At 55.3% G+C, this 25242-nt stretch overlaps 1 protein-coding gene across 1 annotated transcript in view; it reads left to right on the forward strand.

The window, feature by feature from the left end:
- SORCS2 (sortilin related VPS10 domain containing receptor 2) overlaps positions 1-25242 on the forward strand; it is a 506368-nt gene that overhangs the window by 394758 nt on the left and 86368 nt on the right. The window contains exon 4 of the mRNA XM_068975604.1: positions 23702-23866. Coding sequence (XP_068831705.1) covers positions 23702-23866 — 165 coding nt within the window. The remainder of the gene's footprint in view (positions 1-23701; positions 23867-25242) is intronic.

Raw genomic sequence — 25242 nt, forward strand, 5'->3', positions numbered from 1 at the left:
CTTGCCAGGCAGCTTACAAGAGGGAGGCCAGAACAAGGTTCTAAATATCTTGACTACAAATTTTGTTGTCTTTCCATCATGCCTGCATTCATCCATCCATTCATCCATCCATCCATCCACTCATCCATCCAACCGCTGACCAAGTGCCATCTACCTGTATATTCGTCTGTCCATTCACGGTCCCACTCATCACCTACCCATACACCTGCCCACCCATCCATATATCCATCCATCCACCCATCCATGGGCCATTTGTCTCTGTAGACATCCATCCATCCATCCATCCCTGTATCTATCATCCGCTCACCCATCCACTCAACTAGCCACTTACCCATATGTTTATCCACTATTAAATCCTCCTTTTATCCGCCTGAACACCTATCCACGCATCCACCCACCCACTCACTCATTCATCCCTTTATCCATCCATCCATTCAACAAGCCCTCAGGCTTTCAGAGAACCCCTCAAATGCTGAGTCTCTGGGCAAGTTGAGGGAAGAAGGTGGAAACAGAGCCCATTCCCTGACCTCAAGGAGCTCATTGCCCAGGGGGCTCATGAACCATGATCCTGAGGTGGGCTAAGTTCTAAAGTGGAGGTTGACTAAGCTTCTGTGGAACCACAGTAGGAAACTGGGCACCGGAGGGAGCAAGGAGTGTTTCACAGATGAGGGGATTTTTAAGTTGGCCCTTGAAGGATGTATAGGTGTTGACCACCTAGAAGAGGGTAGGGCATTCTAAGGAACGCTTAAATGTTCTGAAGTTCATGATCAAGGACTCTGAGTTCACAATCTGGCTCCACTGTCCCGGCTGTGTTTCTGGGGCTGAGTTTCAGTCTCCTCACCTGTCAAAGGGGAGATTCATTTCCTACTGGCCTCCCGAGCAGCTTTGCTCACCTTCTCAGCTCACCTTCCCCCTGGAATTCACAGCAGTGGGGCAGGATGTTCCCCAACGCCAAGGCTCTTCCCTCTCTCTTCCAAATCCCACCTGGTTTTACGAGTTCACATAGCACACTTACCCCCCACATACCGCCGCCCTGGCGTCTCCTGCAGATTCCACACTCAGATCTGCCGTGGCCTCCACGACCCCTGCAGGGCATCGCTAACAGGCATCTCTAAGCCATCAGCTGTGGTCAGAACACCACCCTTCACCTCTCCAGAACAAGTTCAGTTCAGTTGCTCAGTCGTGTCTGACTCTTTGCAACCCCATGGACTGCAGCACGCCAGGCCTCCCTGTTCATCACCAACTCCCAGAGCTTGCTCAAACTCATGTCTATTGAGTCAGTGATGCCATCCAACCATCTCATCCTCTGTTATCCCTTCTCCTCCTGCCTTCAATCTTTCCCAGCATCAGGGTCTTTTCCAATGAGTCAACTCTTCACATCAGGTGTCCAAAGTATTGGAGTTTCAGCTTCAACATCAGTCCTTCCAATGAATATTCAGGACTGATTTTCTTTCGGATGGACTGGTTTGATCTTTCAGTCCAAGGGACTCTAAAGAGTCTTCAACACCACAGTTGAAAAGCATCAATTTTTCGACACTCAGCTTTCTTTATAGTCCAACTCTCACATCCATACATGACTATTGGAAAAACCATAGCCTTGACTAGATGGACCTTTGTTGGCAAAGTATGTCTCAGCTTTTTATTATGCTGTCTAGGTTGGTCATAGCCTTTCTTCCAAGGAGTAATCATCCAGAACAAGGGGCCACCCCTAGTTGGGCCAAAAGCCTTGGGGTCACTCTTGACCTCTCTGCCTCACCACCCATATCAAGTACGTCAGCAAGTTCTATGTTGATGCATCCCAACAACATGGCCCCGTCCACATCCCAACCCAAGGCGGGCACTCCAGCCCAAGCCACCCTCATGCCTCCAGCAGGCATTTCTCTTAGAACAGCCTGGAAGCTTCGGGCCAGCAGGACCTCACTCTGACCAGGCACCTCTGGAGTCCATGCTCAGAAACGGGGCAGAGTCTCCGGTCCTGGACTCAGCATCAGGCAGCCAGGGCTTCGGCTCAGCCCTGTGGACTGTAGGGAGGTGGCCCCTGCTTCTCGGAAGCTAGTATCGCCGACTGCAAAGTGAAGCGTCTGGACTCGGGGATGTGCCCTCTGGGTCCCAAATCCCCACGTGAAACCAGCTGGTGAGATTTCCCTGCCACTGTCCCACAAGTGTCCGGGGGCTCTGCCAAGAGCAAGTGTGCAGCTGATACCCAGACATCATCGTGCACCCGTGTTAGGGGCTGCTTTTAGGAATGTACTTGCGTGTGCGCTTTTGCACGTTTATGTGTGTGTGTGATTTTACAGCCACATCAGGACGTCACACCAAGAAAAATAAAAGTGGTCTCAGCAGACTGCCAGCGCCTCCCCCACTTCCCCTGATCCTGACTCTCCCCCACTTCGCGGATGGGGAATGCCCCCCCTGCCCCCAGTGCGGGGAACCATGCAGCCCTTCCCAACCCCGAAGCCGCTTCAGCTGCTGGAAGGATGGAGTTGGCTGGAGAAGACCTTTCCCAGACCAGCCCCTCTCACACTGCCACTGTTTGCTGTTTTCCCTGGTGGTGACTCAGATGGTGAAGAACCTGCCTGTGATGTGGGAGACCTAGGTTTGATCCCTGGGTGGGGAAGATCCCTGGTGAAGGGGACGGCAACCCACTCCAGTATCCTTGCCCGGGAAATCTCACGGGCAGAGGGTCTGGCAAGCTAGAGTCAGACACGAATGAGCGGCTCACACACACACACACACACACATGCACACACGCACACACGCACACACACACACATACACACACACATGCACACACGCACACACACCCACACACACACATACACACACGCGCGCGCACACACACACATACACACACATACACATATACACACACATACACACACACGCACACACATACACACACATACACACACATGCACACATGCACACACACATACACACACATACACACACACATACATACACACATACACACACATGCACACGCACATACACACACGCACACACTCACACATACACACACATACACACACACGCACACACACATATACACACACATACACACGCATGCACACACACATACACACACGCACACACACTCACACACACACGCACACACATGCACACACATACACACATACACACACGCACACGCACACACATACACACACACACACACGGACACACACATACACACACACAGGCACACACGCACACACACAGGCACACACGCACACTCACAGACACACACACACACACACACACAGTGTTAAAAATGTGAGGCATTTCACCTGGACTTTTGCTGACAGCAATGACTTTCTAGATCCCGTGCCATAGACACTGGTCTCTGGCGTTTTTCAGCCTCTTATGAACCCGACTTTTCACAACGGGTCCTGACTGTCTCCTGCAACCCATGTCCGAGGAGCCCTTCCTGGTGTGTGCCAGAGCCACGAGGACGGCGTGGCTGGCCCTGCGTTCCTGGACCTGGCACTCTCTCTGGAGCCCACGGCTTGGAGAGAAGGCAGCAGCCTTAGATCAGGCTCCCAGAAGCAGAGCCTGAGGCAGGGATTGGGTGTGCGCGACCCTGAGAGGCGGAGTTCTGGGGGATGGGCTGAAGGAAGAAGTGGACGAGGAGGGACGTGCCCTCAGGCCAAGCCTGGCCAGGTCAGGTCTGCGGTCAGCTCAGAGGTGCTCCTCCTTGAGGTGGGGACAGCCTTCCCATGTCCATGGGGCACCGTCTGGGGTCCTCCAGGGGAGCGTGTACATCTCCAGGCTGAGGCCTCCATAGACTGTGGGCAGTTTTCTCGGAAAGGGCTGAGCTGTGAGCTGTTGGCGGCCAACACCAGATCTGGGACTCAACACACCCTCAGCCATGAGGCTCGGGGCGCCGTCTGGACAGGCGTGTGTTGCAAGCTTGAAGCTGAGACACAGCTGGCTTTGTCTCGGTTCCCATAGGCCGGCCTGAGGGTGGCAGGGCGAGAGGCCTCTGCCCTCTTCTTCAGATGAGATGCTGAAGTACAGGCCTGGGGGTCGGCCAGGAGCCAGCTGGGACGGAAGGTCCTGGCACAGGTCATCGCCAGCTCACCTGCTTCCCATCCAGGAGGATGCTCCGAGGATTCCAGGCCACCCTGAGTGGCCCCTGTCCCCGATCCTTCTCCTGTCTGCCACCCCTGTAGTTAACCCACCAGCAGGAGACCCCGACGGGCAGTGGCCAGCAGAGAGGGAGGTAACTGGCTGTGGATGGGACAGACACTCAGATCTGGGTCCCATCAGCTCTGACCGATGTGCAGAAGGGACCCCCAGGTCCTCTGAAGCTCAAGCGCCTCCCCAGTGTGGGGGGGTGGTTGTGTCTGCCCTGGGTGGGGTGGCCAGTCCAGCAGAGATGAGGGCAGTCTGCCCATCCCAGAACCCACCCAGGGGCGGTGCTCCCTACATGGAGCAGAGCAATCTTCTCATTTCTCCCCAAGAAGCTTTCCTTCAACGCTCCTTCCCCTGGTTTATAAAATGTGGTGTGTGTATGCGTGTGCGTGTGTGTGTGTTGCACGGTCGTGATTGGACAGAACCAAGCATGGGGAAGTATGTCTCTTTTTCAAACATCAATACTTTTTGCTGAACAAAATCTTATACAGAAATCCTATCAATAGGTCAGATCAGAGGAGGCAGCTCGGCCTAGTGGCCTGGAACGTCCCTGTCAGCAGCTCGGCCTCACGTGAGCGGGGAGACCTCAGGGCAAGGGGTTAACCTCACTGGAAACTGGACACAATGACAGAACAGCTTCTTGGTGCGGGGGGAACCAGCGACCGGTCACAGATGAAGCACTCAGAGCAGCGTCGGCCCGGACTGGGTGCCCACCGGGGCTGCTGCTCTTCCTGCTCTTGCTGTGATGACTGTTATTGCCGCGGTTGCTGCCTGGCTTGGTGAGACCTGTACATTGTCACAGCTGCATGCTGTGACAGCAAGTCTGTGATCAGGGAGGCTGTGGCATTTTAACGACATTCTGACCTGAGTAGGAAATACTCACCCCCTCCCCTGAGTGCAGCCCCTCACCCAGGTCAACTTCAAGGGAGAGAGGCCACAGAGCAGCTACAGGGGCAGGTCGGGACCACCATGCTCCTCCCAAGGCCTCCTCCCACCACCCTCCCTCCGTCTTCATCCTGAGCCCCCAGTGGAAGGACCAGGCCAGACAGGGGAGCGAGGATGGAGGGGGTGCCACTCCTTCTTAAAGGGTGGGCTCTGGGATCCCGGGGCCGCTGAACTGATTCAGGACACGCTGCAGTACGTGCATGGCCAGAAGTCAGCGTAGCTCTGCCAGACTCCCAAGCTCTTTGTTGTGTGTCTGTAAGGTTGAGCTTGTTTTTAAAAACAAACACGCAGTCAGTGAGGTAGGGAGCCCCTCGTCACCAGAGGTAACCAAGAAAGGGGGAAGGGGTATTATTGTGGTGATTGCAGCATCAGAAAGCATGCTGGTCCAGTGAGTGGGGGTGGGAACCCCCCCCTTATCATGTGGTGTCCAGCAGAGGGACAGGGGCTAGTCTCAGCACTTCCATCATTAAAGACTATGCCAGTTCAGCTGGGGCTGCAGTCAGCCCTGAGGCTCTGCGACTCGGCCTGGGCCACCTATTTCTGGGTTTCTCTGTGTCTTGAGTAACAGGAGGGGCTGGATCTGTCCCCCACTCTCACTGTCTCTAGTCTGTGCCTGTGCGACAGGTACAGCCAGGCCTCCACCTAGAGGGCCATGGGGAGGATTCCAGGAGCCTTCGTGCAGGATGGACGTCCATACTTCTCCATCCAGAAACATCGACACTGGTGGTTCCCACAGATCAGAGCCTGGGTTCACCGCGGTCTCCACATGATCCCAAGCCCTCGGGAGCCTGCTGGTGCAGGGCGGCAGCCCTGGGAACTTTAATTAAATCATCATTCATCTGCAGATGGAGGAGGAGAAGAAACTGACAAGACAGGTGACTGGTGTCCCCCATCGTCGCCGAGAGTTTGCTCAATTCACCCACCGCTTATGGGGCGTCTGTTCTGAGAGGGGCTGTCTGCCAGCCCCCAGGGCCACTCCTTGTCCCGAAGGAGCAGAAACATTCACTGATGCCTGATGGAACATGGTCAAGAGACAGAAAGAAGGGGTGGCAGATAGCACCGTCTCTGCATCACCCCTCCCCCAGGAACACCAGTGCCCCCAGGACTCTGTCTGTGACAGTCATTGGTGCCCCGGGGCACCCCACTTGTAACAGTCAGTGGTAACCAGGGACACCCCACCTGTGACAGTCAGTGGTACTCAGGGACACCCCACCTGTGATGGTCGGTGGTGCCCTGGAACACCCTACCTGTGAGTCGGTGGTAATCAGGGACACCCCACCTGTGATGGTCATGGTGCCCAGGGACACACCCCTTGTGACAGTCAGTGGTACCCAGGGACACCCCGCCTGACAGTCTGTGGTGCTCAGGGACACCCCACCTGTGACAGTTGGTGGTAACAAGGGACACCCCACCTGTGACAGTCAGTGGTACCCAGGGACACCCCACCTGTGATGGTCGGTGGTACCCAGGGACACCCCACCTGTGATGGTCGGTGGTGCCCTGGAACACCCCACCTGTGAGTCAGTGGTAATCAGGGACACCCCACCTGTGACAGTCGGTGGTAACCAGGGACATCCACCTGTGACAATCAGTGGTACCCAGGGACACCCACCTGTGACAGTCAGTGTTACCCAGGGACACCCACCTGTGACAGTCGGTGGTAACCAGGGACACCCACCTGTGACAGTCGGTGGTACCCAGGGACACCCCACCTATGACAGTCAGTGTTACCCAGGGACACCCACCTGTGACAGTCGGTGGTACCCAGGGACACCCCACCTATGACAGTCAGTGGTAACCAGGGACACCCCACCTGTGACAGTGGGTGGTGCCCTGGAACATGCCACCTGTGAATTGGTGGTAACCAGGGACACCCACCTGTGACAATCAGTGGTACCCAGGGACACCCCACCTGTGACAGTCAGTGTTACCCAGGGACACCCACCTGTGACAGTCGGTGGTACCCAGGGACACCCCACCTATGACAGTCAGTGGTAACCAGGGACACCCCACCTGTGACAGTGGGTGGTGCCCTGGAACATGCCACCTGTGAATTGGTGGTAACCAGGGACACCCACCTGTGGCAGTCGGTGGTAACCAGGGACATCCACCTGTGACAATCAGTGGTACCCAGGGACACCCCACCTGTGACAGTCAGTGTTACCCAGGGACACCCACCTGTGACAGTCGGTGGTACCCAGGGACACCCCACCTATGACAGTCAGTGGTAACCAGGGACACCCCACCTGTGACAGTGGGTGGTGCCCTGGAACATGCCACCTGTGAATTGGTGGTAACCAGGGACACCCACCTGTGACAGTCGGTGGTAACCAGGGACATCCACCTGTGACAAGCAGTGGTACCCAGGGACATACCACCTGTGAGTCAGTGGTACCCAGGGACATCCACCTGTGACAGTCAGTGTTACCCAGGGACACCCACCTGTGACAGTCGGTGGTAACCAGGGACACCCACCTGTGACAGTCAGTGGTAACCAGGGACACACCACCTGTGAGTCAGTGGTACCCAGGGACATCCACCTGTGACAGTCAGTGTTACCCAGGGACACCCACCTGTGACAGTCGGTGGTAACCAGGGACACCCACCTGTGACAGTCGGTGGTACCCAGGGACACTCCACCTATGACAGTCAGTGGTAACCAGGGACACCCACCTGTGACAGTCGGTGGTACCCAGGGACACCCCACCTATGACAGTGGTAACCAGGGACACCCCACCTGTGACAGTGGGTGGTGCCCTGGGACACGCCACCTGTGAATTGGTGGTAACCAGGGACACCCCATCTGTGAGTCAGTGGTACCCAGGGACACCCACCTGTGACAGTTGGCAGTAACCAGGGACATCCACCTGTGACAGTCAGTGTTACCCAGGGACACCCACCTGTGACAGTCAGTGGTAACAAGGGACACCCACCTGTGACAGTTGGCAGTAACCAGGGACACCCCACCTGTGACAGTCAGGGTTACCCAGGGACACCCACCTGTGACAGTCAGTGGTAACCAGGGACACCCACCTGTGACAGTCAGTGGTAACCAGGGACACACCACCTGTGAGTCAGTGGTACCCAGGGACATCCACCTGTGACAGTCGGTGGTACCCAGGGACACTCCACCTATGACAGTCAGTGGTAACCAGGGACACCCACCTGTGACAGTTGGTGGTACCCAGGGACACCCCACCTATGACAGTGGTAACCAGGGACACCCCACCTGTGACAGTGGGTGGTGCCCTGGGACACGCCACCTGTGAATTGGTGGTAACCAGGGACACCCCATCTGTGAGTCAGTGGTACCCAGGGACACCCACCTGTGACAGTTGGCAGTAACCAGGGACATCCACCTGTGACAGTCAGTGTTACCCAGGGACACCCACCTGTGACAGTCAGTGGTAACAAGGGACATCCACCTGTGACAGTTGGCAGTAACCAGGGACACCCCACCTGTGACAATCAGTGTTACCCAGGGACACCCACCTGTGACAGTCAGTGGTAACCAGGGACACCCACCTGTGACAGTCAGTGGTACCCAGGGACACCCCACCTGTGATGGTCGGTGGTGCCCAGGGACACCCCACCTGTGATGGTCGGTGGTGCCCTGGAACACCCCACCTGTGAGTCGGTGGTAATCAGGGACACCCCACCTGTGACAGTCAGTGTTACCCAGGGACACCCACCTGTGACAGTCGGTGGTACCCAGGGACACTCCACCTGTGAATTGGTGGTAACCAGGGACACTCACCTGTGACAGTCGGTGGTAACCAGGGACACACACACCTGTGACAGGGACACCCCACCTGTGACAGTCGGTGGTACCCAGGGACACCCATCTGTGAAAGTTGGTGGCAACCAGGAACAATCCACTTGTGACAGTGGTAACCAGGGACACACCACCTGTGACAGTCGGTGGTGCCCAGGGACACTCCACTTGTGACAGTGGTAACCAGGGACACCCACCTGTGACAGTCGGTGGTAACCAGGGACGCTCCACTTGTGACGGTGGTAACCAGGGACACCCACCTGTGACAGTCGGTGGTAACCAGGGACGCTCCACTTGTGACGGTGGTAACCAGGGACACCCACCTGTGACAGTCGGTGGTAACCAGGGACGCTCCACTTGTGACAGTGGTAACCAGGGACACCCACCTGTGACAGTCGGTGGTACCCAGGGACACACACACCTGCGACAGGGACACCCACCTGCGACAGTTGTGCTTGCTCCACCCTCCCCTGTCTGAGCTGCCCACATGGCCGCCCCCTCGGGCCCAGGCCCCCCTGGGCCTGTGCTCTCTGCTCTCATCTCGCCTCTGTGCCCACTTCTACTCAGTCTCCTCCCCAGGCTTTTCTCCTTTAAAGGCCGTCAGTGCCACCAGGGCAGACCCAGGTCTGCGTGGCTCACTGCTTCCTCCCAGCACCCCGGGCACGAGACTCCCTGTTGCCCCGCCCAGTGGGCATCCAGCCCCTGAGTCGCCCTTCTCCACGTTGCCTGTGGGCCTCTCTTCCCCATCTCCCGCCTCCGCATCCCTTCCTGTGGGACCCGGCCAGCTCCCTCTCTCTGTATTCTTGCCAGGCCCCCTCCCCGCCGACCCTGTTGTCAAGGGTTGGGGCCCTGCCCAGAGCCCAGAGCCGCTCATTTGGGGGCTTCCTTGGTCACGTCTCACCACTGGACCGTGTGCTCCATGAAGGCAAGGACACGTAAGCTGTGCTTCCTCTGTCCTCATCACTGGCCGACATGGGCTCTGTGATGCACAAGCAAAGAGCAAAAGGGCCATGAGCACCCCCACCGTCTCTGCAGCGTGCACCCCGCGTCTCTGTCGCCTAGAGCCCCTAACCTCGGCAAACATGCTCCCCCCATCTTTGCAGTGTGTGGGAAGGAAGCTGCCTGGGTTGCATCTTGGGTCAGCTCCCACCATGTGACCTGAGGTCACTGCCCTCCCTGGAATTCACTTCATCCATCAAACAGGGACAATAACAGCAACCACCTCATCAGAGGATTGTTGGAAACATGAGCCAAGTATTCGGTATAAGTGCCTGGCACACAGTAAGCGCTTGATAAATGACACATAGGATTATTTTTTGCCTTTTCATACTGTTCTTGGGGTTCTCAAGACAAGAATACTAAAATGGCTTGCCATTCCCTTCTCCAGTGGACTACGTTTTGTCAGAACTCTCCACCATGACCCGGCCGTCTTGGCTGGCCCTACACAGCATGGCTCACTACTTTGCAGACAAAAGTCCATCCAGTCAAAGCTATGGTTTATCCAGGGGTCATATATGGATGTGAGAATCAGACCATAAAGAAAGCTGAGCGCCGAAGAATTGATGCTTTTGAACTGTGGTGTTGGAGAAGATTCTTGAGAGTCCCTCGGACTGCAAGGAGATTCAACCAGTCCATCCTATAGGAAATCAGCCCTAAATATTCATTGGAAGGACTGATGCTGAAGTTGAAACTCCAATACTTTGGCCACCTGATGAGAAGAACGGACTCATTGGAAAAGACCCTGATGCTGGGAAAGACTGAAGGCAGGAGGAGAAGGGGACAACAGAGGATGAGATGGTTGGATGGCATCACCGACTAGACCGACATGAGTTTGAGCAAACTCTAGGAGTTGGTGATGGACAGGGAGACCTGGCGTGCTGCAGTCCATGGGGTCGGCAAAGAGCTGGACACGACTGAGCGGCTGAACTGACTGAGGATTATTACCAATGCTATTATCCACTCCACATGAGGCAGGAGTGTCTCATTCAGGAAAACCACGATCCAGGTGATTTCCGCTACAGGCCATTGACTGGGGCTCCCCTGGTAGAGCCAGTCTCCTCCCACGGATGCGAGGAAGCTGCAATACTGCCCCTTCCTGCTCCGTCCTTACTGGCTTCTATGAGCACAGAGCATCAATAGTCCCTGCACTGACGGACCGTGGCTTCGGCCGTGCTTTCCCCAACAAGCATGGCAGTAATAATCTTGGTCTCTAATCACACATACTGAAAGAGAGCCTTTGGAGATTCCACAGTCACTCCACAGGAAAACGCTGTCATCTGTACCCTGGCGGCTGCCCAAGCCAGCGTGGAAAACGCACCCCGAGAAGGCACGGAGATCATTCCCTCGCATTCTGCTGGTCAGTTAGGCGCAGATAAATGAGCAAATTGTTCACAGATCTAACCACGCATCGTTAATACAACTGTCCTGATAAAAGACAATTTTCCCAAACACAGTCACTCCAGAGAATTAACCGTCCGCCACCCTCCGCCCAGCAAGCAGGCTTTTTAGCTTTGCAAAACATCCTCAGACAGCCAAACAAAACAATTACACCCTACTCACTCCAGAGCCTCAGCGTCAGCCCCTTTAGAGAACTCAGATCATCAATAATTACGGGGGAGATGGGGGCCTCATATTTCCCGAATGTTACAGACAAGATTGTATATATAAGCCACGGCTCTAAAATATTGGCAACGAGTTGTTTTTATAGGTCCTGTGATAGGTTCGCCTTATCTGGTTACTATCGATCAGACACGAGATCTTCCAAGTCAGCGTCCAGCCGAAGGGAAAAGGTCTGCCTCTTCATTCAATTTACAGATGTTCTTGGGGATGTTTCTTGGCATTTCAGTGATTGTCAGGCTGGTAATTAAAACTGAACCAATCCTTTCCTGACGATCAATTCTGTAATTGTATTTGAGTGGATGCTTTACTAAATTGTGTTGGATGCTTGTCGATCTCGACACAGAAGCAGGACAAGGGTTCTCAGCACCAGACTTGGCTCTGTGCCAGGGCAGAGGCACGCAGACGGTGTGGGCTGGAGCGGCTCACTTCACCCCTCTGAGCTCCTAGTTCTGTCTTTAAAATAGAAACAAAAACCCCTCCCGCCTCGTGGCTGTTGTGAAAATAAGATGATAAAAGGCTGGTGCCTAGTGCAGAGCCTGGAGCAAAGTAAAGTGAAAGTTGCTCCGTCGTGCCCAATTCTTTGTGACCCCATGGACCATACAGTCCATGGAATACTCCAGGCCAGAATACTGGAGTGAGTAGCCATTCCCTTCTCCGGGGAATCTTCCCAACCCCAGGGATGGAACCCAGGTCTCCCACAATGCAGGGAGATTCTTTACCAGCTGAGCCACCAGGGGAGCTGGGGCACTGCAGAGTACATGTTCAGTAAATTTATCTCCTTTTTGCTTTCCCACCCCTACTTGATGGAGTTCAACTTTATGCAGAGACAAGACTGGGAGGCACAAGCCTCTGGTGCCCACGTCAAGAAGGGTGGGTTGAGGGTTGGGCTGCGTGATGATGGTTACATCCAGTGACTAAAGAGTGCGTAGGGCTCAAAGTGTGCGGCACTCGCTTTCTATATGTTCGTGCAGCCTCTCCCCAAAGCCATTCTCACTGGGTCGATGGATGGAGGGTGAATAGTGAATTGGAAGAGGGAAGGAGGCAGAAAGGGAGGGAGGGAGGGGAGGAAGGAAGATTGAATGAATGGCTAGGTGGATGGATGGATGAGGGATGGGTAGATGGATGGGTAGATGACGGATGGATGGGTGGGTGGGTGGGCGGGTGGATGATGGGTAGATGGATGGGTAGATGACGGATGGATGGGTGGGTGGGTGGGCGGATGGATGATGGGTAGATGGATGGGTAGATGACGGATGGATGGGTGGGGGGATGGATGGATGAGGGATGGGTAGATGGATGGGTAGATGATGGACGGATGGGTGGGGGGATGGGTGGATGGATGATGGATAGATGGATGGGTAGATGACGGACGGATGGGTGGGTGGGTGGATGGATGAGGGATGGGTAGATGGATGGGTAGATGACGGATGGATGGGTGGGTGGGTGGGTGGATGGATGATGGATAGATGGATGGGTAGATGATGGACGGATGGGTGGGTGGATGGATGGATGAGGGATGGGTAGATGGATGGGTAGATGATGGACAGATGGGTGGGTGGGTGGGCAGATGGATGATGGATAGATGGATGGGTAGATGATGGATGGATGGGTGGGTGGGTGGGTGGATGGATGATGGATAGATGGATGGGTAGATGACGGACGGATGGGTGGGGGGATGGGCGGATGGATGATGGATAGATGGATGGGTAGATGATGGATGGATGGGTGGGGGGGTGGGTGGATGGATGATGGATAGATGGATGGATGACGGTTGGATGGATGCATGCATGGTGGATGGATGGATGATAGATGGATAGATGGATGGATGGATAGATGGATGGATGTATGATGGTTGGATGCTGGGCAGAGAGAGAAAAGGAAATACAATTTAACATATTAATAACTGTTCATGATTTTCTAAAAGTAAACCTTCATTTAAAAAAACTATCTTCCTATCTTGTTCACTCAATAGAGAACTGCACATACATTCTTAGGCCTTTGCCCGCAAGCCAGTTCTTCTTTTTGTAAAGTATATATTGTTCTTTCTGATTGTACGTTTAGCACACTTTCATCTTAAAATGTTAACTTAGGAAAATGTATCTGTTGATCCCACAGATATGTACTGAGTACCTCTCCCATGTTAGGTAAACATGACACAGTAAGAACGGAAGTAGAAACAGTAAGACAGAAAAAGCTTAACACCCACAGTCTCATCAGCCGGAAACAGTGCTTTATCCTTCTGGGCTGCTTCACTCACCTTTCCACAGATGCTCGTTCACGCGTTAGCCCCTTAGTCACGTCCGACTCTGTGCAACCCCACGGGCTGCACCCCGCCAGGCTCCTCTGTCCATGAGATTCTCCAGTTGATAATACTGGAGTGGGTCGCCATTCCCTTCTCCAGGAGATCTTCCCCACTCACGGATCAAACCCCGGTCTCCTGCATTGCAGGTAGATTCTTTACCATCTGCACCTCTGGGGAAGCCCATATTCACGTGTATGTATCTCTTTATACATACATATATGAATGCCTGTGTGCCATATGTACATACAAGCTTGTGTGTGTATATACACATGGACACGGGTATATACATCAGTCGTTCAATCACCTGATTTTATTTTTCTCGTGGTCATACATACATACAAGCTTGTGTGTGTATATACGCATGGACACGGGTATATACATCAGTCGTTTAATCACCTGATTTTATTTTTCTCGTGGTCATACATACATACAAGCTTGTGTGTGTGCATACACATGGACGCAGGTATATACACACAGTCATTTAATCACCTGATTTCATTTTTCTCGTAGTGCGTCTCACTGTCTGAAATCATTGTGTTCCGGCATTTGCTTTACTCCCTGTCTCTCCCCCTCAGCCTTAAGGCCCAGGGGAAGGGCCCTCCCCGTAGGCACCTTCTGCAGCGGTCTCTCTGGTCCCCATCCCTGGCCAGTTCTTTTCTCACTCCTTGGGAGGGTCCTCCACTCCCAGGACCCCCAGTCACACGTCTGAGCATGGACCTTCCAAAGGCCTACCCCAGGGCAGGTTTCTCTGCTGAACTTACCCCAAGTACCAACCCCGAGCTCCTCTATCCATCTGGGGTGACCCTCAGGAAGCTCAGCCCCAGTGTGAGGCTCACCCTGGGCCTCTCTTCATCCCCTAAGCCAGCCCTCCCCCTCACCGGCTGGTCCTCATGTCCACCAGCGGTCAGTGTCCACACGCCCGTCCAAGCCACGCGCTTAGTGTTCCGTTATTTCTCCATCTATTTCCTTCACCAAACCCGCTGAACTCTGACCATGAAATGTCACGGACACCCGCCCGCTCTCCTCCAGTTGCATGACGTCTGCCCCAGCCCAGGCCACCAGCTTATCTCAGCTGATAACCCCTGAGTCCTCCTGGTCAGCCTCTGGCCTGCCCCCTCCAGGCCTGCTTCCTCACTGCGGTCAGGGAGAAGACAGCCAGGGCTTCCCAGGGCAAAGGAGTGTGAGGGTGCAGCGGACATCTGGGGAAGTGGACATGGTCTGAAGGCTGGACCTGGGCCGGTGCCGGGGAGTAAAGTCAGCCGGGTGAGGTCACTGGGGCGAGTCGTGAACATCAGACCCAGGAGCCCCGGCAGCAGAGGCCCTGAGGGTTTCAAGCAGGGACGCAGCGCCACACACTTGTGTTTGCACAAATTCCGATGATCTGTGACTTCAAGAATAGGTCTTTCCGGTTTGCCTGCATGCTCCATCGTGTTTGGCTCTTTGCGACCCCACGGACTGTAGCCAGCCAGGCTCCTCTGTCCAGGGAATTCTCCAGCCAAGGATACTGGAGCGAGTTGCCTGTCACTTTGTACTTTCTGGCTTAAGAAAGCACAAAAGCCATGAAAAGCCCTTCTATTTCTGCCACAGTTTCATACGTGGCACCTAATTTAGGACCTCAGCCCAGAACAAATGATTGTTTCTGAGTTGAAGGTGAGGAGAGAGACGAGCCCAAGGTTACCCAGCAGAGCGGCATCTCCGCCAGGCTCTGCTTTCTCTCGGCACCCCCCAGACTGAAAGCCGTCACGTGGAGTAACTTTCTGCTAACACCCTGGGTAGCAATCCGAGTGCGTGCTGAATAGCCCAGCGAGAGGCATTCAGCCGCGCGTTCTCCTCGCCGGGTAGCAGAGTTATTCTCACTCAGGATGACTCACACTGGCGTATGTAAGATGCTCTGCACAGATTCTAATTTGAGACCCAGGGGGCGGAGGCTGCTGTATTTGTTTCTCTCCAATGTCTGCCTCTCCAGGCGTCAAAGCCCAATTTCCTGTGTCCCCAGCTGGGCGCATCTGTCTGGCAAGGAATGCACTGGACGATTGGGTTTTAAATAGGAAGGTAATTTCCTGAGGACCCCCATCCCCGGGGATGCGGAGGGAAGCCTCTGAGGGCTCCACTTGGTAAAGAGAAGATGAAAAACAAGTCTTCTCCTTGATAAAGAGTCTGAAGGGAAACCCAAGATCTGTGGCGTACCCAGCCAGAGCTCTGGCAGAGGTGAGAACCACTTGCTGGTTGCTGTTTGTTTTCCTTTTTTAACTCAAGGTTTCAGAGCTAGGGTTTACGCTGCAAGGCAGACTGGGATGTTGGCACCACCTTTTGGAGGAGATAGGGGAATGGAAGCCCAGCAGGGCACCAGAGGAGGCGACTTGGCAGGTGGGACCACACGTGGCTCATGCAGGGGCGACTCAGGCAGGGCAGGTCTGAGTGGGAGGCCAGGTGGACATGATCCGGGCAGCCAGGGAGGGGCAGGCCCATGTCGAAGGGTTCCAGAAGGGTGTCCAGGGTTCCAGGTTCAGGCAAACCTCCTGACCTGGTCCTGGGAGGCCCACATCGGCATCTTGCACATTCTGCCCTTCCTGGGGGACCTCTCTGCACTAGGCCAACGCTGACCCACTCCTGCCGGGAGCACACAGCTCGCCTCCATTCCAGCCCCTTCTCAGGGTCGCCTGTCCCAGTGCACGGCTCACATCATTCAACAACTTCCCTTGTCTGCTATGGTCTCCCTGGGGGCCAGGCTCCTGTGAGATTCATCTCCCAGCTTGCGGTCTGACACATAGCTGAATGGGTGCGTGAATGGCCTCAGAGAATAGAATGGTGGGCCAAGCAGGGGAAACAAAGATGAAGATGGACGGAAAGCCTGCCTCCCCCACCATCCCGGTCTTCTATGGGATCAGGAATCCCCCAGATTCAGGACTGACCTGCAGTCTGGAAGCCATGCCTAATAGTCTTTAGAGCGGTGGTGGGGGACGGGGGAGCGAATCTGTCTAGACCCTCCCAGGCCCGTTGCCCCACGTCGTTTCCACGTTCTGGGCTGACGCAGTCACATCACTGGTCATGATGTGGTGTGGATGAGTGATGCAGGGAAGTGCTGGGTGCAAACCTGGCTGACAGTACAAACTTCCGCGAGGCCTCTCTGGCCTCAGCTTTCCCATCTGAGAAATGGGGATGATCGCACCTAAGCTTAGCAGGTCTGCAGTGACCGCGAAGTGCAGTCAGCGATTCACACCACCCCCACCTGCCCCTGCTGTGCCGCCCCAGAGCTACCCTGCTTAGTACTTCCTGCGTCTCTCCAACCAGATGCGAGTGGGACCCTGGGGACACCTGCCGGGCTTGGCAGGGAAATGACAGAAGGGTTGTTAATTTTCAGGCCTCCAAGGCCCGGTCTCTGTGCAGGCTTCCCACCCAGAACACCTGGCGGAGAGAGCTAATCGATCTGTTTTAACACAGACAGGGGCTCTGGGGGAGGCACAGAGGCTGCAGGCCTGGGGAACTTAGCCTCAGGGAGACAAGCACCCCAGCCCCATGCCCCCTCGCCTGTAGCGGGCCACAGGGAGCTCTCTGCCCACGCCCGTGCTGCAGGCCAGCTTCACGGCAGCTCCTGCCACTCCACGTCACAGTGGCTTGTATTCGTGTCCTGCACAGGACGGCCCCTCCTCTGTGCCCACTGCCCGGTGTCAGGCCTCCCCTCGCCCCATTTCTGCCACAAATCCTATGCAGGGGAGCAAATCTGGTCAACCGACCCACCGACATCCAGGCTACTTTGGTGTGGGTGGAGCATATCCGATAAAGCACATGTCAATAATGTGACTGAAAACCAAATCCCCAAGCAGGTGACTCTCTTCTAAACAAGGGTCCTGTCATTCCCGCTCAGCATCAATGTGCTGTTCCCCTGAACTCCACCGCCACTGGTTCCCCTAGCGAACTCCTATTCATCCTTCAAGACCCAGCTCAGGTGACACCACCTGCAGGAAGCCCTCGACCCCAGGCCAGGCTTGGGCTGGGGCAAGGGCAGCTCAGGGTACACAATTAGGGAAGCAGTCAAACCCACATGCCCTGGCCCCACGCCTTAGAGAAAGAGCTCGTCACCCTGGGGACAGCTTGTTGGCCTTTGTCCTCATCTGTCCTGGAGCTCCCTGCCATGTGCTTCCTATACTGTCCTTCTCACCACCGCCTTTGAGCTGCCTCAGCTCCAGGGCCTTGACCCAAGGAGATGCTTGGTGAACCCAGCTTCTTTAGAATAAAATGCCACGAGAATAAACCCGCTGTCGTCTCAGCCTGTTATGCACTTTGCTTCCTTTCTCTCTTCCAGTCACCTCTGCCGTGGGAATCCTATCTTCATTTCACAGGGGAGGAAACGGGCTCAGAGACGTGAAGTGATTCGCCCAAGGGTGCAAAGCTCACAGGAGCAAAGGAGGGGTGAGGCCAGCTCCCCGCCCCCGGCTCTGGAGGGGTGGGGCCAGCTCCCTGCCCCCGGCTCTGGAGGGGTGAGGCCGCCAGAGCCTGCACTGCCCCCGCGCTGGCAGGCCTCTGCTGTGGCCTCCGTGTCCATGAGCAGTGTTGCCTCCCTGGACTCCAGGGCTGTCGTGGGTACCTCCATCCTACGGGGCAGCATCGCAGTGGATGGGATGAGTAGGAGGCTGAGAGCGGGGCTCTAATGCAGCTGGTTATTTCCTTGTCACTTGGCAGGGAGCAGAGGCCAGGTCCACCAGCATGCTTGGAGTTGGGCACAGGGCCGAAACGAGCAGGACCTGCGACCTAAGGCAGCACCCCCCACCCAAGGGAGGGCGCCTGGGACTCACCAGGGGCCGTGAAAATGCAGGTCCCAGTGGGGCCAAGGCACCGTGAGTCTGACAGTCTCCAAGGGTGCTGCTACCACTGGTCCTGGAGTTATTAACCGAATAGCTCTGGGAAGAGCCCACTCCGTGAGTGTGTGACCCAAGCCATCTCAGGAGGATCCATGCTTGGTCTGATGCTCTACTGGTCCCATCTTGAAATTCCTGATTCTCTTTGAACAAGGGGCTCCATGTTTGCACCATGGACGTGGCCTGGCAAATTAGACCCTGAAACTCAGGCTTCATATGGGCTGGCTGTTAGTCCAGTGAATCTATCAGATAGTTCCCTTTAACTGAGCTGCCTCTGATTTTGAGGCATCCAGCCTTGCAGGCCCCCAGAACCTCGCTCGAGTACCATATGTTTCCCCAGAATAGTAAGCAGTGAAAATACACCATTGAAAATAGTCTGGTTCCCAATTTGGAGGAACAATCTGCCAGCCTCCTCTCTGCACGATGCTAATTGATTTGTTTTCTTTGCTCCAATAATCCTTTCCTTGTCAGCACTTTCTTCTTCCCCTGTCTTTCCTGGCTTGTCCCACTCTGAGGCCAAAAATAGCCCGTGATCCAGATTGCTGGGCCCCTGGCCAGAATCACTTCCTCAGGTTCCTTTTCCTTCTGCCTGGGTGACACCATGAACAGGGCCTTAGCTGTAACTGAGGGCTGTCATGGAGAGGCGACCTTGTGCCCAGGGACCTCATTCTGTGTGGGAATGCCAACACCTATCTTCTGGGCTGAATGGCAAGGACGAGGAGTGGGCCCTGCCAGGCTGCACAGCCTCCCCGCCTGGAGGGAAAGGCAGACTCACAGAGAGAACCCTAGGAATGTTAGACTGCAGCAAATGAACACATGAGATGCTGGGGAAGGGGCAGAGGAGGAGGATGTATATCATGGACGTCTTCCTGGAGGAGGTGACCTTCGAAATTAGCTGTGCCGGATGAAGAGGTATTGGAGAAGCACTGGAAAAGGAGGAGGATGTCCCATCATAAAAACAGGCTGAACTCATGCTGGGGGCACCCTCAAAGCAGGCACATGAATAAGAAGAGAGAAACATTCAGCTCTGTTGAAGTTGCCCAGAACTCAGGGCTCAGAAAACTTCAAAAATTTTCATGTTATCACACATGGATTTTGTGACATTTAAAAAATCTGGAAATCTGATTCTTCATTGTCAGTGGTGAGGTCGGGGGTGAGGGGGGGGGTCTCGGTCCTGCTGTGCGTTCCAGCCAGAGGGAACGGTACACACAGGTGGGAGGAGGACATGAACAGTCTCAGCAGGGACCCCCGTCTGCTTGTCTTCAGTCCTGCTGGCCTCTCTGTCTGAGAGCCCCCTTCCCCAGGTCTGGATCAAATTTCCGTTCATTCTTCAAAGCTCATCTGGGCGTCGCCTCCTCCCGAAGCCCTCCTTTTGTTCTGCACTTGGATCTGACGCCCCCTGCTCTGCTCGTCCCCTGCTCTGCTCCCGTAAACCCTGGGCAACCTAAATTCTTGCATGATTTAGGTTACAATCCTGCAGGCCTGGGCTGACCCACAGCTCGGGGTCAGGCATGTGCCGGATGCCGGAGGGAGCAAAAGGAGTTACGTCCCTACCCCTGTGATCAGGGAACCTAGAACCTCCCCCACTCCCCGGCTCTTTCCCTCAATCCCAGAACCCCAGCATCAGCAAGAGAAAAGCAGCAGACGAACCCAAACGGAGACACAGTTACAAAATATGCAGCCAGGCCTCCTCAAAACTGCCAAGGTCATCAACAACAAGGGAAGTCTGAGAAAGTGTCACAGCCTAGAGGAGCCCGAGGAGAAGGGGCAACTAAGTGTCATGTGGGAAGCTGGCACAGGGGCAGAGAAAGACCTCAGTGGAAAAGGGGTGAAATGTAGCGTGTGGTTTAGATATGGGTTTAGATACAACCAACGTGTCGATGTTGGGTCCTTATTGTGACAAACCTATAATGTTGATATCGGCTGTTAATAATAGAGGAAGCAGGGTATGCGCTGTGTGGGAATGTCCTGTACTATCGTGGCAACTTTTCCACCAATCTAAAACTGTTTGTGACTTCCCTGGCCATCCAGCGGTTAAGACTTTGCCTTCCGATGTAGGGGGCGCAGGTTCAATCCCTGGTTGGGGAGCTAAGATGACCCCACATGCCTAAAACAGAAACGATATTGTAACAAATTCAACACAGACTGTAAAAATGGTCCACATCAAAAAAAAAAAAATCTTCAAAAATATCAAACTATTCTAAGCTAAAAAGTTTATTTCAAATTTTAAAAAAATCTTAACTCCACCGCTTAAGACTAACCACTATTAATAACCCCCTGTGTTTCTTTCCTTTCTCTTTTTTTAAAAAACAGAGCTGTAACTGACAAGCTATATTAGTTTCAGAAGTGCAACAGAATAAAATTTGTTCACATTGTGAAATGGTAACCACAACAGCTCTAGGCGATGTTGGTCTCCTTACATAGCCACAGAATTCTCTGTGTGATGAAACTTTTAAGATCTACTCGCTTAGCAACTTTCAGATGTGCAGTAGAGTTTTGTTGGTTATTCTCAGCGTGCTGCAGACCCTCCCCAGGGCTTCTGCTTCTTATAACCCGGCGTTTGTACCTTTCGACCCCACCCATCCATTTTGCCCATCCCCAATCCCCCACCTCTGCTACCACCAGTCTCTTCTCTGTATCTATGAGCTTGTTGTTTTTTCGTTTTCTTCTTAGATTCCACACATAAGTGAGATCACACAGTATTTGCTTTCTCCGTCCGACTTACTGTGCTCAGCATAATGCCCTCCAAGTCCATAGTGTTGTCACGAGTGGCAAGTGTCCTTCTTTTTTATGGCTGAGTAATAATCCTTCCACCCTTCTTTCTATGCATTGTCCACTGACAAAATCACACTTACTTTTCCACACCTACCATGACAAAACTCTTATATACGTCCTTACAGTTTTGCCAAAGGGAAATGTACAGAAACTGAACTTGCTTACAAGGTCCTGCTCTTTTGTGTGTGAGTGCATTAGTTCTCTTGTCCCTAAACACCATGGAAACATCTGTGCACGCTCTCTGGCTCCCCTGACCATCTCCGCCACCCCTCCCATTTTTCCTGCATGTAAACCACACCATGAGGAACATCTCCGAGCACGTGTCCCCCTTTCAGGGATCAGAGTCACCAAGCAATCAGGCTCCAAGCCCCTCTGCTTGTTGGGGGGACAGAAGGCTTTCTGCTGAAGGTGAATGACCTCACCCAGGAGCCCAGGAAGGTTTCCTTGGAAAAAAGGAACACACTGGTGTATCCTTTGTTCACAAGAAACAGGAGTTTTGTGCAGCTCATTGATTTATGCTCCATGTGCTTTGTTGTCTTCCAGAGGCATGTCGGGGTTTGGGAAAGTCATTCCGGGGGCGTCTCATTGTACTTTCCCTCCCAGGGAAAGCTGAGCTCATCTTGGGCCGGGTTAGTCCAACCCAGGCTGCCAGCTCCAGCCCAGCTAAAACCCCGCCCTGTGTGGAATCGCCAGTGACCCTGGCCCTACCCAGCGTGGCTCTGTGACCACAGGAGCTCGCCTGCCCTCAGTCTCCCCACCTGCCAAGCAGGGGGGACAGCGGCACAAGGACAGTCGCCAAGCGGAACGTAACGCAGGCCGGCTGTCGCGTCCATGTTAGCCCTCCGTGGCGGGCTCACCCTGTCATTTCCCATTGTACAGACAAGGAGCACAGAAGGCACTGGTCACACAGACATGGAACCTGAGCTGGGCTACCCAGAGACGGAGTGTGTGTGCCCAGCCCCCTGCTCCGCCGACACATAGTTCATTCCTCATTCGTTCCTTCCCTCATTCATTCATTCCTTCCCTCATTCATTCATTCCTTCCCTCCCTCATTCATTCACTCACTCACTCATCCTGCGTGTGGAACCCCCAGGCCCTGTGGGGAGGGGAGGGGAGGGCATCAGTAGTGACCTCCACAGATGTACCCCTGACCCGACAGGGCTCTGGTCCCAGTGCAGGAGGCCTCTTCCATGAAATGGGGTGAGAGTGTTGAGGACAAGTCCTGGGCCCCCAGCAGCCTTGCAGCAGGAGAGCCAACCAGCCAGAGGAGGAAGGCCATCCCAGGGTGTGCGCCCAGGTGGAAAGGGGCACGGGCGGGGATGTGGACGGAGGCGGTCGGGAGGGTCCTAGGACCCACATAATGGAGTCGGCATCTCCTGGGGCTGTGAAGAGCCGTGAAGGTTCTACAAGGTGCGTGTGTAGGAGAGTCCCCCGGCTTCGGTGCGGGGGGTGAATGGTTCTTCTGATGGAGCAGGAGGCGGGGCCACGGTGCTGGGGGGCGGGGCCTGGACCAAGTGGCTCCCAGGCCCTCCACCCTGCGTTCGGTGCTCCTGACTCAGCCTCGGCTGGTTGACCTTCCCCCGCACCGGGAGCTCGCGTGTGTCCCTCCTCAGGGCCCTGTCATTCTGCCGAGTGGCCCCAGGGCTGCCCTGTTCTGACCCTTGGCTGGCCTGTCCTGACCTTTCTGTGACACGGTGGACAATCCTCACACACAGTCCGGCAGGGCTTGTACCTGTGAGAAGAGGGACCTGGAGGGAAGGCAAACATGAAGGGACCTCAGGGGGTGGGGGCTGGGGGGTGCGCATGGTGGAGGTGCCCCTCGTCCTCTCGGGGGGCGCCTTGCCATCAGTTTCACGTCGGAGTGGAGTCGGGGCCACTCTAAGACGTATGCATCTCCCGTCATCTCCAGCGCGACCCAATGCTGGGCTTGAGGTCAGGGGGAGAATACGGAGGGTGGGCTCCGGCTCCACCCCGAAGCCTCCAGCTAGGACGAGGCAGCCTCCCACACGGCCCCTGCTCCCGGCGCTCTTCACAATAAGCCTCCTCCAGGCATTCCCCACCCCCTGCCCCAGCCCTTGCAGAGCTCTCACTGGACAAGTCAGTGTCCTGGGGCGGCCGTAACAAAGCACCGCAAACAGGGCTCCGAACCGCAGGACTGCCGTGCGGGCTCTGCAGGCGGGAAGTCTGGAGCCAAGTGTCGGCTGGGCCGGTTGCCGCTGGGGGCTGCGGGGAGCCCGCTGCAGGCAGTGGCCCCGAAGAGCGCAGACGCATCTCCTGACCGGTGTCTTTCAGATCATTCTCGTGAGCTCCTCGCTCAGCGACCGGGACCAGAGCCTGTTCCTCAGCGCGGACGAGGGCGCCACCTTCCAGAAACAGGTCGTCTCCTTCTCCGTGGAGACGCTCATCTTCCACCCCCGGGAGGAGGACAAGTTGCTGGCCTACACCAAGGAGGGCAAGGTGAGCCGCCCGGGGGAAGCCTGGAGGACAGGGAGCCTTCCCATCACCCGGGACCCGGGAGCCCTGGGCTGCAGGAGGGCTCCCCAGGCCTGGGGCCGGGACCCCATCACCCCCTGATCCCCGGGGCTGAGGTTAGGAACCTCCTCACCCCCTGCTCCCCGGGGCTGGAGCCGGGGACCCCATCACCCCGTGCTCCCCAGGGCCGAATGGTCAGGTGCCCCTCGGAAGCTCATGGGTTCAAGTGAGAGCCGGTGGGATGGAGGTGACGTACAACAGGCTCACTAGATGGTTGACAGACCCTCCAGTCTGCCCCCCAGCACACTCCAGCCATGGAGCCTCCCTCCACTTCCAGAACATTCCACACACCCTCCCACCCCATGCCCTTCCCTCCGCCTGGAAGCCTCTTCCACCTTTACCAGGAGAGGGAGTTGTCCTTCTGACCCCAAACCGGCGTCCTCTCCTCTGAGGGCAGTCCAGCAGGGCCGCAGGAGCCCAGGGCACCTTCATGGGTGACTGAGGAGTGTGCAGTGAGGGGCTCTCTCCAGGGCCAGCCAGGGTGCGGTAGGAGACCCCAGGGCTGGGAGGGGCTCTCTCCAGGGCCAGCCAGGGTGCGGTAGGAGACCCCAGGGCTGGGAGGGGGCGGGCTGAGGGCCCCTGGAGGAGGGGCCGCCCGCCTGGAGGAAAGGCCTGGGTCTGGTTCCTGCAGACACCATAAGGAACGACCACAAACCTGACAGCTTAAAACAACAGAAGTGTATCGGCCAAAGGCCCCAGATCAGTTTCATGAGGCCAAAGCCAGGGCGTGTGTGGGGTGACTCTCCCCCTGGAGGCTCCGGGGGTTCTCTCCCTCACCTCCACCAGCTTCTGGAATTCTGTGGCTGGTGATGAGTCATTCTGAGCTTCAAAGGCAGCGTCTTCAACGCTTCCTGCTCCGTCTTCACGTTGCCGTGTGTGTGTGTGTGTGTGTGTGTGTGTGTGTGTGTGTGAGTTCCCTCTGCCCCACCTGGATAATCCAGACCACCCTTCCCATCTACGCATCTTCACTGAATCGACCGCAAAGTCCTTTTTCTGTCCATCTGGTCCCTTTCACAGCTTCCAGGGATTCTGACAGAGATACTTTGAGGGACCTTTCCAGCCTTCCCTGGGTGCTCAGTTGGTAAAGAATCCGCCTGCAATGCAGGAGACCCTGGTTCCATCCCTGAGTTAGGAAGATCCCCTGGAGAAGGGATAGGCTACCCATTCCAGTATTCTGGCCTGGAGAATCCCATAAACTGTATAGTCCATGGGGTCGCAAAGAGTCAGACATGACCGAGCGACTTTCACTTTCACTTTTCAGCCAAACACCTTGCCCGATAAGAGGCCTGGAGCCCCACTGT

The sequence above is a fragment of the Capricornis sumatraensis genome, chromosome 7, assembly GCF_032405125.1.
Source record: "Capricornis sumatraensis isolate serow.1 chromosome 7, serow.2, whole genome shotgun sequence".
Taxonomy (NCBI): domain Eukaryota; kingdom Metazoa; phylum Chordata; class Mammalia; order Artiodactyla; family Bovidae; genus Capricornis; species Capricornis sumatraensis.